General features: G+C 38.9%; 1 protein-coding gene across 1 annotated transcript in view; it reads left to right on the forward strand.

Annotated features, from left to right (window-relative positions):
* The window catches only part of SEMA5A (semaphorin 5A), a 477095-nt gene that overhangs the window by 172950 nt on the left and 285540 nt on the right, over window positions 1-18605 (forward strand). The window contains exon 3 of the mRNA XM_060009673.1: window positions 613-809. Within this exon, the coding sequence (XP_059865656.1) occupies window positions 689-809 (121 nt within the window). The 5' untranslated portion in view covers window positions 613-688. The remainder of the gene's footprint in view (window positions 1-612; window positions 810-18605) is intronic.

Consider the following 18605-nt stretch of genomic DNA (forward strand, 5'->3'; position numbering starts at 1 on the left):
GCAATTTCATTTCACCCAGTAGGTGCTCCGTATAGGTTTTATTTGATGCACACTTGATCCCTAGCCAAAAACTTTGCAGGAAGGTTATCTGTAAATTTCAAAGGAGAAAGGCACCCACTGTGGATGATTTTTAAGAGCTGGGTAGATAGTATTCATCAGGTTATTAGTCAAGGACAATGGTCATGGCCTTATTTAATAGGGGCTTTTGTATTTTGAAAAGGGAAGGGGAGGGATTCTTAGGGCATCCACATGTAGATCTGCATTTGCATGACCGGGCGAGAATGATGTTCCAAGGGAAAACCAATCGATGGTCACAACTCTGAAACTGAATTCTTCATGGGGGTGGGGACGATGACGACTTGATAGAGCTTAAACTTGAACATTCTTCTTTTATAATCAATGGGTTATCTCATAAAATTATTGGGAGGAAAAGAGGTCTAGATTGAGACATACATTATTACATTTCTGAAATATCTCCTAGAAAAAGGTGTGTTTGTCCAAGCACTGCAAGGCTCTTTTTTTTTAAAGGGCGTGATGGGGCTTTACTAAAAGACCAGCCACCAGAAAACGTGAACCCATGTTAATGCACTTGTTCTCTTTTGCGTGTTTTAGGCACTTTCCCCACATGACGGGACGACGAGCTTCTGGTTAAAGACAAGTGTCCAGAGCCTAAGGTCTCCTGCCCACCATGAAGGGACCCTGCATCATTGCGTGGCTCTTCTCAAGCCTGGGATGGTGGAGACTCGCCCAGCCGGAGACAGACGCATCTCAGTGCCAGAGAGCAGAGCACCCGGTCATCTCCTATAAAGGTGAGGGTCGAGCACTCTCTGATTGCAAAGGCACCATTTAAATGCTCGTTGCATACTCAGAATAGCAGTGGTTATCACTCTATCATTCTGTGAGTCTTGTTTTAGACATTGTTTAAAATCAGAGCAAAAATACAAAATCCCCCATCACAAGAGTTTCATATTCTGAAACTGATCACTATCTTACGAAGAATCCTCAGCCATAAAAAGAAACGAAACTGAGCTATTTGTAATGAGATGGATAGACCTAGAGTCTGTCATACAGAGTGAAGTAAGTCAGAAAGAGAAAGACAAATACTGTGTGCTAACACATATATATGGAATTTAAGGAAAAGAAAATGTCATGAAGAACCTAGGGGTAAGACAGAAATAAAGACACAGACCTACTAGAGAACGGACTTGAGGATATGGGGAGGGGGAAGGGTGAGCTGTGACAAAGCGAGAGAGAGAGGCATGGACATATATACACTACCAAACGTAAGGTAGATAGCTAGTGGGAAGCAGCCGCATAGCACAGGGAGATCAGCTCGGTGCTTTGTGACCACCTAGAGGGGTGGGATAGGGAGGGTGGGAGGGAGACGCAAGAGGGAAGAGATATGGGAACATATGTATATGTATAACTGATTCACTTTGTTCTAAAGCAGAAACTAACACACCATTGTAAAGCAATTATACTCCAATAAAGATGTAAAAAAAAAAAAAAGAAAGAAGAATCCAAGCTCAGAATTATCATAGGCAGAACGTTCCATTGTTGAGGCCGCTTTTACTTAACAGGTGCTGTCAGCCTCCTAGGCATTTGAACCGGGGGAGAAAAATGTGACCCACAGAAATAACAACAAAACGAAGCAAAACAAAAAAATTCTTCATTTCAGCATTTCCCAACAAAGCCTTAGTCCCACCACACAATGTACACCTTTATCTCTATCTGGCATTGCATGGCAGACAGAATTGGTTTACTGTCTCAAATATGCCTACATATCTGTAGGATCAATTGATTGGTGTGTATACACATTCTTTTCTTCTTTAATTCATCAAAATTTATTTAGGGTTCTTTACACCCTGGACATTTCTAAGCGTTTAAGGTGATAAGTAAACTAGTCTTTGTCTCTATCCTCAAGGAACTTGCTCTTATATCATGAAACTGAGTATAATTAATCAGACATTGTATTTTAATAATTCATCCAATGAATAGTTTTGTGGTCTGTTATTTTGTAACTTTTGTATCGCAAAAGGATTTGAAATATATACAAAAATAGAAGAGTCTAAGAACACCCAGCCCCTGTATTTATTAATCCCTGGCCCACCTTTTTTCTTGCATATCCCCACCCGTGCTCTACCCACATTCACCAAATTATTTTGAAGCAAATTCAATAAATGATATAATAGTTTCATAATATTTCACTTCTTGGCTATCAAAGATAAGGAATTCATAATGCCATAATCACACCAAAACATCAGAGACCCAGACAAAAACCAATGCCATAAAATTAGCAAACATCCAGTGAGTACTGTGAGAGCCCTGATGGTCACAGGAATGCTTGTGCCTTGTTCTGGTAACAGTTGAACTGAGTCAGGAACGGAAGGACCTTCATCTATTGCAGTTGGCTGGTGTCGTCTATTGCAGTTGGCTGGTGTATGTCTTGAGTCTCTTCATCCTTCACTGTGTTTTGTTGTTGTTGCTCTCCCCTTGCAAATTAATTTTTAAAGAAACTTGAGTCCATCATCCTGCAGAGTTTCCACAGTCCAGGGTTTGCCCAGTTTCCCATTGCTGTCATTCGGACGCTCTTCTGTCCTGAATGTGTCTGTAAATTAGTAGTGATATCCGGGGGCTGCCCAGATTCAGGTGTGCATCTTTGTGTCTCTGCTGTGTCATGGGTGGTGCTGTGTCCTTCAACGGGATGTGAAATGATCAGTCATCGAGGATCACGGCCTAAATCTCCGGATTCATTCATGGGTGAAAAACTGGGAGTTTTTAATTTTACTATTCTTTTTTCATTTAATGGCTGAAATATTTCTACATAAAGTAACCTTTCCTCCTCAACTATTTGAATATCCTGAGGGTGCAGCTGACATAGGAAAGGCAGAGTGAATGCTTACTTTTCTTCCCTTTACCGTTTTTGTAAAGAGCCTACTTAGTTGGCTCTCCAGCATTACCCAGAGGGGACAAATAAAATGTTATGTTTGCTTTTTTTTAAAAAAAAAAGTGGTTATTAGAATTATTTTTAATACATGGATTTCAATATTTGGTATATTTCCATCACTTGCAGCTTATGTTCTTACAGATGGTGAAATTGTCACATTTCAGGCCTAGGGGAGCCTCTTGAGGTTGGCCCCTGAGTTCTTTGGCAACAACCCAAGTGGCCTTGGATGGCTTGATTATTCTCTAGGATAATAAGACTCCTCTTATCCATTTCCTTCCATTGACCTGAGAATCAGCCATTTTTATCTGATTCAAGCATAGCGGTGATCAAAGTAGGTGTTTTCAGTGTATAGAGCTAAGGAAAACGTTCTTTAAAACACACCAGAAGTTGCTCTGGATACTTCCAGTTCATCTCCAGGATTCTAGGGACTTTCTGATCCTCTTCTATTTTATGTCTCTATCTTTCTTTCCTGTGCACAGAATCCTGTCTCTGCAGGTCAGCATAATTATTCCTTTGCCTTTTCCTGTAATTCATACTTAGTCATTTCAGAATAAAAGTTCTGTGCAACTTTAGTCCTTATTGAATACAGAAAACCCTTTCGGATGATTTTTCTTCTTTTCTTTTAGTCCTCAGGGTATAAATCTCACTGGAAAATGGAAGCAAAATTAGCACCTTGAAATCAAAACAATTTCCCTTTGTATGGTAGTGCCACCAACTCAAAATCCAGTTAATTTCATTTGTTTAATTTCACTTTTGATTTTTCGAGATTTTCAAAATTTACATTACATTATTCTGTAGTGTTTTAAAGTCAAATTAATAAAACAAGTGGTGTTTAGAGGAACTGTTTTCCTTACCTTGTTCACTCTCTCTGCCTTTAGCTCACCTTTTAATTATAGTTTATAGTTTATGCTTCTTTTTAAATATAAACCAAACTCCACACACACATACACATGCACATATATATTCATACCCTCTTTTCTTAAAAAGTAGCATGTATACAGAGTTTTCTCTATCTAGCATTTTTTGACATCATGATATGCCCTGGAGTCCATGTCCCAGTAGTATGGGTTTATGTCACTTCTTCTCATGGTCACATAGCTCTCCTCTATGTAATGAACTCTAGTCTACTCAGCAACTCCCTGCTGGGAGAAGTGATCAGGTATAGTGTTACAATGTGTAATGACTCCTGCACACACATCTTTTGATATTTTTGCAAGTGTAACATTGACAGAGATTCCTGGAATTGGAATTGCTGGGTCAAGGGGTGAATGCAGTTGTAGTTTTGCTAGATACTCCCTGATTTCCTTTCATGAAGGTTGCACCATTTTGCATTCTCATTGCCCTGGATAGGAGTATCTATTTCGCACTAGACTTTCCAACCGAGTGCACCGTTAAGCTTTGGGATTTGGGAAAACCCCATAGCTCATAAATGGCATCTCAACATATTTTTAATTTTCATTTTTAAAATTTGGAGTGAACGTTCAACAGGCATTTAATAACTGCCTGTATATGTACCGGGAGTCTGTGCTAAATATGGAGGAGATAGAGGTAAAAAACCTAGTTCCTGTTAAGGGTCTAGAATATCTTGAGGAATCTAAACCAGAAGGACCGTTGCATTACATTGTATTAAGGGTCCTCTCGGGTGTCTTTGCCGGGTGCTGTGTGAGCCCAGGGAAGGGGTGTCGGAACCAGACAGCCTGGGCTGTAGAGGAATGGTTAAGGAGGGTTTCTAGGATGCAGCAGTGCCAGAGCTGAGTCCCAGATGATTGTTAGAAGGTGTTTAAGAATCTCATGAGGGGCGCACGGCAGGTTTTGGCAAGTGTCGAGTACAGTAAGCCATGAAATGTCAGTTCAGATTACAGAGAGGAAGTAGAGGGAGATGAAACTTACAGTGAGGAATCAATAATGCACGGCACCAAAAGGCATCTCAAGAAGTCCCCCTCTTGTCTGCACAGGCTCACCTTGGAGGATGGAGAAATGCTGGCAGGAAGAGCAAATTCTGGGGCCGCTGCCGTGACCAAAGGGGGCAGCGGTGAGGGCCTGAGCTACGGGAGTGGTAGCAGAAATGTAAAGAACTGGGTGGATTCTGGAGATCTGAAGAGGGAGTTGTTGATGTTTTAAAGGATATAAGACGGGAGGAAGCAGGAGGCACTGAGAGTGAGCCCTGAGTCCTTGGCTGTTGGTTCCAGACGGGATAAAGGAGGGGAATCTGAAATGATGTTAGATCGAGAAAGCTGAGTTCCTAGCTGCCATCGGATGGAGTTAACTAATTGAGAGCAGGTATCATGGGAACCAAGAAAGGAGAGCTTTTTCAAGAGGGAGGTGGCCGTCAGAGTGTCTGATGATGTAGCCAGTTCAAGGCACCTGTGGGCCAGAAGGTAGAGTGACAAACTCATCCTGATTTGCCCGAGACTTTTTTGGGATATAGCACTGAAAGTCCTACTGTCTTCTGGGAAAACTGGGACAGGTGGTTACCTTCCCAGAAACTCTGTCAGCAATGGTGTATTAGTTTCCCAGTATTCCTGTAACCACATACTACAAACTGGGTGGTTTAAAACAATCACAATATCTTCTCTCACAGTTCTGAAGGCTAGAAGTCCAAAAGCAAGGTGTCACCAGGGCCACGCTCTGAAAGCTCTAGGGAAGAATCTTTGCCGCTTCTTAGCTTCGGGTGGCTGTCAGCAGTCCTTGGCGTTCTTTGGCTTGTGGACCCATCACTCCAGTTCTCTGAGTCTGTAGTCACATGGCATTCTCTCTGTGCGTCTGTGTCTGTTTTCTCTTCTTTTTATTTATTTATTTTTATTTTTTATCATCTTTTTTTTTTTTTGGCAGTACACGGGCCTCTCACTGTTGTGGTCTCTCCCGTTGCGGAGCACAGGCTCTGGACGTGCAGGCTCAGCGGCCATGGCTCACGGGCCCAGCCGCTCCGCAGCATGTGGGATCTTCCCGGACCAGGGCACGAACCCATGTCCCCTGCATCAGCAGGTGGACTCTCAACCACTGCGCCACCAGGGAAGCCCCCTCTCTTTTTTTTATAAGGACACAAGTCATATTAGGTTTAGGGCCCACCGTCACCCAGCATGACTTCATCTTAATTAATTACATCAAGGCCCTATTTCCAAATAAGTTCACAATCATCACAGGTACATGAGGTTAGGACTTCAACATATCTCTGGGTGGGCGTGGGGTGGACACATCAACCCGTAGCAAATGGCATTTATCAGAGCAGTTTCGCAGCAGTGCTGGGAATAAAACTAGATGCTCATGAGTGAAGGGACAAAGGTAAGGTGAAAACATAGACATCAAAATTACTCTCTCAGTTGGCAGGGACATGAGGACAGGGAATGGCTTTTAGGAGAGCATTACTTAATCATCCTTAAATGGTACTGGTGAAGAGAGAAAAGACAGGGGGATATAATTGACTAGGCAAAGTCCCCAGGGCTATAGGAGGGGATAAGATACTGGGCACAGGCGAGGGATTAGCTCACAGGAAGGAGACCCCACCTCCAGCCAGCCCAGAGGGAGGGAGGCCAGGGCACCCAGGATGCAGGGCAGTTAGAGGGAGGGAGTACCTGGGGACCTCCATCTTGGCTGAGAAAGGAGTATGCAGGCCATGGGCCAAGAGTATGGGTACTTTAGGAAGGAAGTGCTTCTCTTAAGAAAGGATAAGACTGTTGATCAAAAACAGACATAAAAGATTCCCTGCGGTTGTTTGGAGCCCAGTCAGTCCTTGAAATGGCTCCTGTTATAGCTGAGCAGGTGGCCGTGGCTATGCCCCATAAACACTCTTCTGTGCTCAATACAAGAAAGTTTGAGAAGGTATGATGAAACACTGATAAGAGAGAAATAAAGGAAGGGCTGGATCGTCTTGATGTTTACCATCTTGGTTTCTGGGTACATTTAAAATTTCATGATTTAGCATTATACGTTGGAGGCACTCTGCACAGCAGGCTGCTCAGGAAGAGTCTGCAGGAACATCTCAGTACAAGTAAGCACCTTTCATTGAAGTCTTGTATGATTTACTTGGCTGGGCAGAAGGTGCTGGCAGGATCTTTTTTCCCAGCCTTGGGAAAGTATTTACCACTTCGGGCTCCACTTGTCTTGTGGAGTTCGTTGCTCAACAAGCCCTAACAGCTTGCTGTGTTTGCAAGGGTACTCCCTTGACTGCATGTTCTGGAATATTTATCCCTGCTCGTGCAGTGGCTGCTAAAACACCCTGACCCATGACAGACGCACCCTTCACACTTAGGTCTGTGTCGTTTGCTTAAACGTCTGTTCCAATAAAGGGGGGGAAATAGTGACCCTTCAAAACTGCATGTTTCTCAGCACGCTTACTGAATCTCATAACTGTATCCAAAATGAGTTTTAAATGTTTAATGTCCACTTAAGGCGATAGTGCCATATTCTGCTTTTGTTCGTTTAATGATTAAAGTTTACCCAGCACGCTCGCAATTTAGAGAGTGTGCTCCAGTTATAGGAATCGGGCAATTTCACATAACACACAGAGAAAGACCACCGCTGGGGTGAGTCATGCTGTACTCAGGCTTACTTTGTCTTGCAGTTTTAATATCATGACTAATTTGGAGGCCTTTTTTCAGTGTCTTAGCTGACAGCACTTAGTATTGTTTTTAATTTATTTCATTTGAAATATAGTTGATTTACAATGTTGTGTTAACGTCTGCTGTGCAGCAAAGTGATTCAGATACACATATATATATATAAAAATATACATATACATCTATATATGTGCACATTCTTTTTCATATTCTTTTCCGTTATGGTTTATCACAGGATATTGAATATATTTCCCTGTGCTCTACAGTAGGACCTTGTTGTTTATCCATTCTATATATAATAGTTTGTATCTGCTAATCCCAAACTCCCAATCCATCCAATCACCCACGTCCCCTCCCCCTTGGCAACCACAAGTCTGTTCTCTATGTCTGTGAGTCTGTTTCTGTTTCGTAGATAGGTTCATTTGTGTCGTATTTGAGATTCCATATATAAGTGATATCATATGGTATTTGTCTTTCTCTTTCTGACTTACTTCACTGAGTATGATAATCTCTAGTTGCATCCATGTTGCTGCAAATGGCATTATTTCACTCTTTTTTTATGGCTGAATAGTACTGCATTGTATATATGTACCACATCTTCTTTATCCATTCATCTGTCAATGGACATTTATGTTGTTTCCATGTCTTGGCTATTGTGAATAGTTCTGCTATGAACATAGGGATGCCTGTGTCTTTTTGAATTATAGTTTTGTCCACATATTTGCCCAGGACTGAGATTGACAGCACTTAATATTAATGCCCAAGATGACTTCTGCCTGCAGAATCAGGCCAGGTGCTGTTAATTCTCCTCTCAGCTCCCTGGGATCTCTATCTGTAACTCCTGGATGTTCCTGCTGAGTGTCTTCCTACTTCTGGATTTGTTGTTTGGCCTGAGAATTGTTTTGGAACTTATGGAAGAACTGTATGGATGATTGACACTAGATTAGCAACATTTGGCCCCAGGTCGGAGGGACTCGAAATGGATATTCCAGCTTGCGCCATCACTGGGACCGGACTGGGATGTGGCATGTGGCCCTCGAGTTTAAACAACTGCCTTATCCCCACATGTAGCCTTGGGTGATTCAAAAAACCATGACCGAAAGGGGCCAACCCAGGATTTTATACTCGGGTTCTGTTCCCATACTACAGGATGAATGATGATTTTTCACGGATCCTGTGTTTTTCTTTCAAATGGTATTACTATATTCCATTGCCTTCCTGTTAAAGGCATTGATGTGTTCGGTGTTGACAATAAATATGTGTGGCAAGTTTTGTAACTTTCTGTTGGCTCTTCTTTATGTTAACTTACTGGGAACCCCAGCTCTTCCCTACCTCTGAGAGGCTGTCTTTCTCCCAGTCTGGAGGGTGTCATGTACACATTTCCTCTTTCCCTGTTAACTGCCAACCCTGCCCATGGAACTGCCTCTTACCACTCTTCCCTTGACTGGCTCACAGACCTCGGGACCACTGGCATTGCTTGGCTCACCACCTGCTCCCCGTGGGGCTCCATACCTGTTCTGGGGATCCTTACGTGTGTCCCAGGATCCCACGCCTGTCCCGTGGCCTCATGCATCTCCCATGGCTCTATAGCTGTTGTGTGGCTCTTCATGTGGCCTCACAGCCCCATGCACATATCAAGGCTCCATGCCTGTCTTGGGGCTCCATACCTATCCCATGGCCTCATGAACATCCCAGGGCTCTATACATGTCCCACGCTGCTCCATTTTCTCTCTGGGTTTTTGCTGTGCGGTGTCTCATGCCCCAGACAGGCATGTGGCTTCATGATCCTGGCTGGATTTTATCTCTTCTCCTAGGATCTAGGATGCTCATCACCACAGGAGGGGCTGTCGTAGATAATTTCTAGAGTCCCTGTCAGGTTTCAGAGATTTCAGAGTCTTTGAGCATGTAAAGACCTTGATTAAAATTGCTTACAGTATTTCTCCCTGTTCTTCTAGTCTCAGATCTGCCGTTTGAACTTTATAAATCATAAGTGTGTATGACTGCATGACAATGGCCCACTTTCTCCAAGGAAGAATTAGGAAAATTTATTTTAATTAAAAATAGATTGCATAAAATTCATTTTAATATTTTCATGTGAATCTGATTAAATAATAGCAAGATACCGATTACTGTTGAAAAGTATCTTGAACTCAATGCTTTTCTTTGTAAAAACTAAAATTTACATAAATCAAGTGTGATTCTCTTTGGTTTCATAACGGGTTATGAGTTATCCTCTGCGTTTATTTGGGAAAGAAAAGCGTTGTTATGGATCCTATAAAAAGTCATTTGACCCATCAATAATATAAATTCTGTTATCATGCAAATGAATGAATGTTTCATGTAATGTAATCTCAAAGTTATGTGGGCAAAATATTTGAACCTATATGCAAATGAAACAACTAAGGTATAAGTACACTGCCTATTCTATAAGTTAAAAGCTGCACTTGGTAATACATTTTTTATTTTAAAGTCTGTTGCTAGTTTGCTATCTGAAAAAATGGAATATTAAAAAACACACCACTTTTCAACTCTACAATGTAGGAATGTAATGATCATTCATGAGTGCATAGAGGTGTTAGAAGAAAATGCACTCATGGTAAAACCACTATGCATTATTCATTGAGTGACTTGGTTGCAATACCTGTGTTGTACTTTTATGTTGTTATTGATCTTCGATTGATGAAAGCTGAGGGTCCCTGTTGTATGATTTTTATAAACAATGATTAAGTTCTGATGAAAATAATTTATTGAGTTTTGAGAATGATCAATAACTTTTGGATTACTTTTGTGTTCTAGCGCCACTAATGAAATAATTTGTAAGATTCCACATCTATATTTTATCTTGAGATAATCAATTTTTGATTGATTTGTCTGGGTGGGGAAATAGTTTCTATTATTCTGAGACTGCAAATGGAATACTTTATAAGTTAAGTAGTTCAAAGGGATTGCATTAAAACTGGGGATAAGAGTTTGTGAAGTTATTGTCAGGACTCTGATTTAAAACAATCATTTCATTGGGCCTCAAATGGTATGTTATTGTATTTTATTTATGTTTAAGCATATTATAGTTTTTCTAAGCATTGAATGGGCAATTTGTCCATTTCTCACAATGATGATAGATAAAAATCTAATCCTTTTTTTATTTATGAGTAAGAGTTGGAGATTAAATGTAGGGTGAATAAACTTTTAATTAAGCAATATTTTTTTTTGGATTTATGACTTCTTGTCTTCTTCTAATATCAAGGCAGGGTAATCTGCCATGGTCACATTTGAGGAGACAAAACATTACTCCCACTTCAGCAGACAGCAGTGCTGACATTTTTCTGTTATCAATATAACAAAGAAAAGACTACACTGAGGTTTCTAAAACTTATTTAGTTTGTGTACTAATTTAGTCAGCACTATAACCTTTTATTTTCCTGAAGCTTTTTAAAGAAAAGGAGTTATTTTTTTTTTTTAATTTCTCTTTTGCTTTCCCATTTCCCTCATGTAAGTCAGGGATAGACTTCAGAAAGCCTCATCACATGTGTCACGTGAGGCAGGAAGCATTCTCATTCATAATCAAGAGTGTGGTGATAATGCATGCTAACACACCAAATGAATAGGTTCTTCCAATCTGCAAGATGACAAACTTGTCGTAATGCTATTTGACCATTGCCACCTTGAAAGCACCTCTGGACTGCGTGTTAGATACACTACAAACCCTATTAAATAAAATGAATGAAATGAGACCCTGGTGCCAGGAACAGCTGGACTGGTGGAGCGCTCCTGGTGGCTCTCAGAGGGTGATTAATGATTGTTATTCTTATTCATATTTTTTATTTTTGTGCCGCTGGAGTCCCTCACCTCATCACACAGAGTCTTTAGCTTCTGCTTGTTTGAAGATAAAACCAAAGCTCCAGTTCATTAATAATTCAATCAATCTTTATTGAGTGCATATGATGTGCCAGAAATGGTTTCAGTCACGGGGTTACCCCAATAAGCGAAACAGTAGAAATCTCGGCCTGTGCTGAGTTTACGTTCTATTAGGGGAGACAGACAATAATAAGATGATATAATATAGACTGGGTTATATGGTGCTAAGGGCTGAGGAAAAGCGTAAAGCAGGGAATGCGTTAAGGAAGGGAGGGGTCTTGCAGTTTTCATCAGGGTAACCAGGTGTGCCTGGCATTTACCTGTTGCCTCTGTCCCCACAGCTGTCCCTTTTATATTTCACGTTGTGCAACTGGTCAGAGAGTCAGTGAAATTTCTCAGGCTTCTGACCCAGCTGGGTTCCTGTTAGGATGTGTGAATGGGAGGAACCAGCAGTTGCTGAGGAGGCTGGAGGAATAGTGAGGATCATGTTTATGCCTGCATGGCGTGGCTGAGGACTGAGGCGATCCTAAGTCCCCACTTGGGGAGTAGGCAGTCACAGCTTGAGTCACAGCTGCTTGAGAAGAGCACAGCAGCAGGAACAGGCTTATGAGGTCCAGCCCAGCTTGTTAGCAGCTGCTCATCTCTGTGTGGCATGCATTCTTCCTTTGTTCTTTATCTTCCAATACCTTTACAACCAATTCCCTATATTAAATGTTCTCTGTTTGAGGTACCTAGGGTGGTTTCTCTTCTCCTGAGTAAATTGTGCAGTATACAGAATGACCCATTGAGTCAAGGCTTAAGGAGGTGAGGGGGCAAGCCATGGGGATAACTGAGGAAAAAGCGTTCCAGGCAGAGGGAAGAGCAAGTGCCTGGGCCCTGAGGTGGGAGGGTACTTGGCAGGTCTGAGTAAGAGCAGGGAGGCCAGTGTGGCCTGAATGGAGGGAGTAATGGAGGTGAGATTGGAAGGATAATAAGGGCCAGGTTCTGTAGGGCCTTTATGAATTTGACCTTTATTTTGGGGGGTGGGCACTGGAAGATCTTGAGCAGAGGAATGATAGTGTAAGGCACTAACATGACTTAAAGGGTCACTCTGACTGCTGTGCTGAGGACAGCCTGAATTGTGCTTGGGCGTGTGGGATTTAGGGCAGTGAGAGCGTTTTGGGGACTGGTGGGTGATCTAGGCTGGTGATGGTGGTGGCTTAGTTGAGAGTGTTAACAGTGGGCACCAGGGAGCAGTGGCCTTATTTTGGATGGAGTGTATTTGGAAGTCAGGTGCAAAGTATTTCCTTTCAGATTGTATATGTGCTGTGAGAGGAAGAGAAAAGCAAGAGAGACTCTAAGGCTTTTGGCTTGAGCGATTGATCAGAGTGGAAGTGCTATTTACTGAGATGAGAAAGGTTGTAAGAGAGTCACACTTGGAAGGAGTTTGGGAGGCTCAGTTTTGGACATGTTAAGTGTGAGATGTTTCTTTAGCATCCAAGTGGAAATGTCAAGTAATCAGCTGCGTATACAAGTCTGTATTTCTGGGGAGCGATTTTTTGAAAACTCTATGAGGCACAGCAATTTGGGAACTAGCAGTGATGAAGGGAACAAGAAATCTGAATATTTAGTCTTTATTATTTTTGTCTGATTTTAATGTTAGTTACTGTAAAATGCAAAGGTATGTTGAGCAGTTATAATTTAGTAGTTAAAGAGAAAACTTCAAATCATTGCATGGATGGTTCAAGCCAGACTCAAACATTTTCTGAATTAAAAAAAGTAAACTAGAATAATATAAAGCATGACTCATTCAAATTTAGAGCTCATTTGAATGCTTTTATTTCTTAATTCCAAAGGGTCAGCCCTACTTAAAAAAACATATTTACAAAAGTAAAGCTCCAGCATGAAAATAATTTCTCCATTTCATAGTGAGAAAACAAAATCTTATCTGATAAATCCATGGATAAAAGTATAAATCCCTAACACAAAATAATTAGTTTTGGGACTGTAAATGCAAACCAATGCAAAATATATGAATGTGTGAATTCTACTTTCATGATAGAGTTTGTAACCACAACATCTAATACTAATTTTGCAAATTGTATATGAATTGACAGAAATTTTCTGTCATATATGTTTCTTGTTTGACCAAGATTTGGTCAACAGATGATTTTTAATTTGAAAAATGATATAGGGGACTTTTCTATCTGACCATGATGGGAAAAAGGGATTTGATTTACCTCCGTGATTTAAACAAGAAAACCAGACAAAATATTACCAAGTACAGTTTTCAGACAATGGACAACAGGCAGAGGATGGCACAGGATTGTAATTTCTTAGGGAAAGGAAATAAACAAAATGAGTCCAACGATTGGCTCAGCTCACTGAAAGTAGTTTCCAAGACATAGCACAGTAATGGAGAATACAGACATAGATCAGAATAAATCAAGTCTCAATACATTAAAAAGGATTGAAATCATGCCTGTGTAATCAATGAGCACATCAGAATCAAACTAAAAATCAGTAACAAAATGGTATATAGAAAATTATATTGGAATTTAAGCAGTATAATTCTAACTGGCTCATAGGTCAAATAAGAAATTAAAGGGAAATTCTAAAATATTTTCATCTGAATGACAATAAAAGCACAACTTATCCAAATTTGTGGTATATAGTAAAGCAGAGCTCAGGGTGGGGGGATTTATATCATTATTTACTTATATTAGGGATGGAGAAAGATCTGCTATCAATGGTTTTGGGATCTTTCTTAAGGAAGTCTACCAAAAAAAAGGCAAATTAAACCTACAGGAAACAGAAGGAAGCAGAAAATGAAGATGAGTATAAATCAGTTTAAGTGGAAATAAAGAATAATGAAGATCAATGAAACTAAAACCTAGTTCTTTAACAAGACCAATAATATCAATAAACCTTTAACTATCAATATTAGGAATGAATGAGGAGACATCACTACAGAACCTACAGAAGTTAAAAAGGATTAATAGAAAACAATGAACAACTCTATGCCAATAAATTTGACAACTTAGATGAAGTGGACAAATTCTTTGAAGATAAACAATCTCTCCAAGTTCACTTAAGAAAAGTCAGATAAACTAATTCTGTATCCATTAAAGGAATTAAATTTGTACTTAAAACTCTTCCAACAAAGAGAACTTCAAATCCAGATGGCTTCAATAGTGAATTTTGACAAGTACTTAAGGAAAAGAAAAGGACACTGATTCTACTCTTCCAGAGTAGAAGAGGATGGAACACTTCTCAGCTTATTTAAGAAGTCATTATTACTCTTACCAAAACCAGACAAGACATTTTAATATATAAAACTATAGACCAATATCTCCCACAATCATAGGCACAAAAATCCTTAATAACAGTTCAGCAATCGAATCCAGCCATTTGTAAAAAGGATAATACATCATGTCCCAGTGGGTTTTATTGCATAAATATAAGATTGCATGGGATTTCCAAGGTTTAACACTTGAAAATCAATGTAAATCAGTGCATTAACTGACCAAAGATATTTTTAAAAATTCTTAATAGATACAGAAAAATCATTTGATAACATTCAACACACATTCATGATAAAAACTAGAAGTAGAGGGTGTTGCCACATGTGACAAAAGGCACCTTAAAAAAAATCTAAATATAATATAATATTTAACAATTAAAGGCTGAATGCTTTCCCCACAAGGATGTTTACCATTACTATTTTTAGTGCTTTTAGTTATCATTGTACTAGCCCCTGAGAAAGGTAATATTAGATAAATAAATAATATATTATAATAAAAGTAATTTAATAAACAAATGGCATACAGATTAAAAAGAAAGAATAAGAGCGGTCACCGAAATTTTAAAAAGACCTATTAGAACTATTAAGTGAATGTCTCATGATTTCCAGATACATAATATAAAAAAAAGACCTATTAGAACTATTAAGTGAATGTCTCATGATTTCCAGATACATAATATAAAAAAAATTCAATTGCATTGTGATATGCTATCACTTAATAATTATAAACTGAAATTAAATTATATCATTTATAGTAGCTCATAAATATGAAATAAGGATATCTTTAACAATATGTTCAGGAGCCAAACATTGAAAGCTACCCAACATTGCTGAGAAAATAAAAAGACCAAAACAATTGAAGATAAATATTTATAGATCAGAAATTTAATGTTAAGATATAAATTCAACTGTAACATATGCATTGCAATCTTTAGACTCTTACAAACCCAGTAAAAAGTTCATGTGGTTTTATTGTGTAAATTGAAAACCTGGTTTTAAAATTTACATGGAAATACAAAAGACCTAGAAAAGCTGAAAGAGTTTTTGAAAAGGAGAGTAATTTTGGAAGTCTTACAGTACTTGAATTCAAGACAGTGTGATGTTTGCACAAGGATAAACATAGAAATCAATGTAACAGAAAGCAGAGGCCAGAAATAGACCCAGATATATACTGTCAATTAATTTTCAGCAAAGTGACCATGGTAATTTAATGAGGAAATATGGTTCTTCCAAAAAATGGTGCTGGAAAAACTGGACCTCTCAGTGCAAAAATTAACTGAAATGGATCATAGACCTAAAGTTAAGAGGCAAACTTAGAAACTGTCTAGAAGAAACTTTTTGAAAAACAACTATCTCAGACCTTAGATTAGGCAAAAATTTGTTAGGGTACAAAACAGCCCATAAAAGCAAATTTGATAAACTGGACCACATAAAAGTTAAAAACATTTGCTCTTCAAAGACACCATTGAGAAAAGGAAAAACAATCCAGATGCTATGTAAAAATATTTACAAAACATATATCTCCTAAAGTTCTTGTGTCCAGAATACATAAAGAAACTCTTACAACATTTATAAATGGACTAGAGATTTAGGCAATTTGAAAATACTAATGAGAACCATGGTCAGATATCCCTACACATTGAGCAGAGTGACTAAAATTAAGAAGACTGATAATACTAAGCATTGAGGAGGATGTGGTGAAAATGGACCTCTTATGCTTTGCTGCTGATAATGCAACATGGTGCAGCCACTTTGGAAAACATAAAGTTTCTTCAAAAGTTAAATATACACTTTCCTTAAATTCCAGCAAACTCACTCATAGCTCTTTGCCCAAGGATAATTAAAAAGTTGAATAATGTCTACAGGAAGATTTGTACCCAAAGGTTCACAGTAGCTTCATCCCATCTAATCCAAACTGGACACAACTCAAAAGTCCATCAGTGGGGGTGGCTACAAATTAATTATGTAAAATAGAATACTACCAGACAATACAAAGAAATAAACGACTTACACAGACAATGAAATGGATGAAACTTAAAAGTAGTATACTAAGTGAAAGATTCCCGATAGAAAAGACTACATATTCTGTGTTGTCCCATTTTGTGAAATTCTATAGAAGACCAAACTAAAGTAGCAGGATACATATTAATAGTTGCCTGGGTACAGGACAAGGGATGGAATCCACTGCAAAGGTTCCTGAGAAAATGTGTGTGTTGATGCAATCATTTTATGTCACGATTGAGGTGGTGGTGGTGATAGGTTTATACAGTTGGTAAAAGTAATTGAATTTAAGTGGGTAAATGTTATTGTGTTTAAATTATACCTCAGGGAAGTGAATTTTAAAAATTATGTTAGTTCTCACAGGGAACTCTGCTCAGTATTCTGTAAAAACCTAAATGGGAAAAGAATTTGAAAAAGAATAGATACACGTATATGTAAAAAATAAATAAATAAAATGGAAAAAATAACTAAAAACTATGTTCATTCCAACTCTAATGGAAAAGAATGGACTTGTCAGAATGTAGGATCAAATTGCTTAAGAAATCACCTGAGTTTGTCAAAACACAGTGAGTGCCATGTTTCCTTGGCATTCAGGCCAAGCGTTATGTGAGAACTTTATGATGAGAAAAATCGTTATGTGTAATAATGTTATGCAACATTTAATAAGATGTGTGTGTATTACGTATGCGTGTATCAGCAGAGCTACTTAAAATCCAGGATAGGTCTTCAATGAAAAACCACCACATAAGCTGTTTAACCATTAAAGTTTTTCCCTCCAGCGCTATTTTAAAAGCCAAAAACCCTGTAGCACAGGTTAACTTGGTATAAGAGAGGTCATTTATATAGAAAGCTGCTTCTTCAAACACGGCCCCCCGCCCAAGCATAATCTTTGGAGGAAAATATTTCTGACTCGTGTACTTTGAGAAGATGTCATCACATCTGAGAACTGCTGATTTGTAAGTTACTTTTCAATTTAAGAGGTAATAATACTTCTTGGAATTAGCAGCTATTAAAAGCACAGTGAGGAAATGAGAGAGGCATGCATTTAGCTACAGTAATTTTGGTCATAGTGCATATAATACTTCTTTATTCTTTCCACGGCTGATTTTCTATAGGTGGTCCTTTCCTTTTCCCTACTTCTACAGTTAGAAATGGGGCAATTAAAGGACCCATTTGTGTAAAGCAGTGCTGTCCAATAGAACTTCCTGTGAGGATGGAAGGACGCTCTGCACTGGCAAACATGGTAGCCATTGGCCATGTGTAGCGGTTAAGGACTGAGATGTTGCTAGCGCAACTGAAGCAATGAATTTTAAAATTTATTAATTTTAATTCACTAAAATTAAAATATAAAAAGGCATGTATTCCTGGTGACGACCATGTTGGATAGCACAGGGATGGACCTTTGGCTTCTAGCACTACGTAATTAATATTGGCATAGGCTGCTGTTCTTGTGTGTCTACGCAAAGGCCCTGTGTCCTGGCATCCTCTCTGAGTCAGTTTTTTGGAAAGCATCATGGTTCATGTTTTAAGAAAACGGGGCTAGGGAAAGGAAAATTGTGTAATTGTTATAATTCTGCTATTAACTATTTCTCTAATGTAATGGAAATCTCTTGTTGTCTTTCCTTTTGATCTCAGTTTCTTTAAACGAAAAATGAGTATACTGGACTATTATATCAAAGGTTTTTACCATACTTATGATACTATTGCTCTTCAAACTAGGATAATAAGGTAGCCCAAAGGACATTTGGGCCTTAGGTCTTTAAGAAAACTCCCTCCTCTCTTATGCCTCAAACAATAGTGATGTAAAGTTCTGTATTATAAAAGCAAAGTAGAAATTGAGATTTCTATTGACATTGTTGACGTTGACCACATCTTTATCACAAATGTTTAGTAGGAAAAATGAATTTATTTCATATGTAAAGAATGGTTTACCCTTTCATTTTCATATATTTCCACAATTAAT

This window comes from Delphinus delphis, chromosome 3 (genome assembly GCF_949987515.2).
Source record: "Delphinus delphis chromosome 3, mDelDel1.2, whole genome shotgun sequence".
Classification (NCBI taxonomy): Eukaryota; Metazoa; Chordata; class Mammalia; order Artiodactyla; family Delphinidae; genus Delphinus; species Delphinus delphis.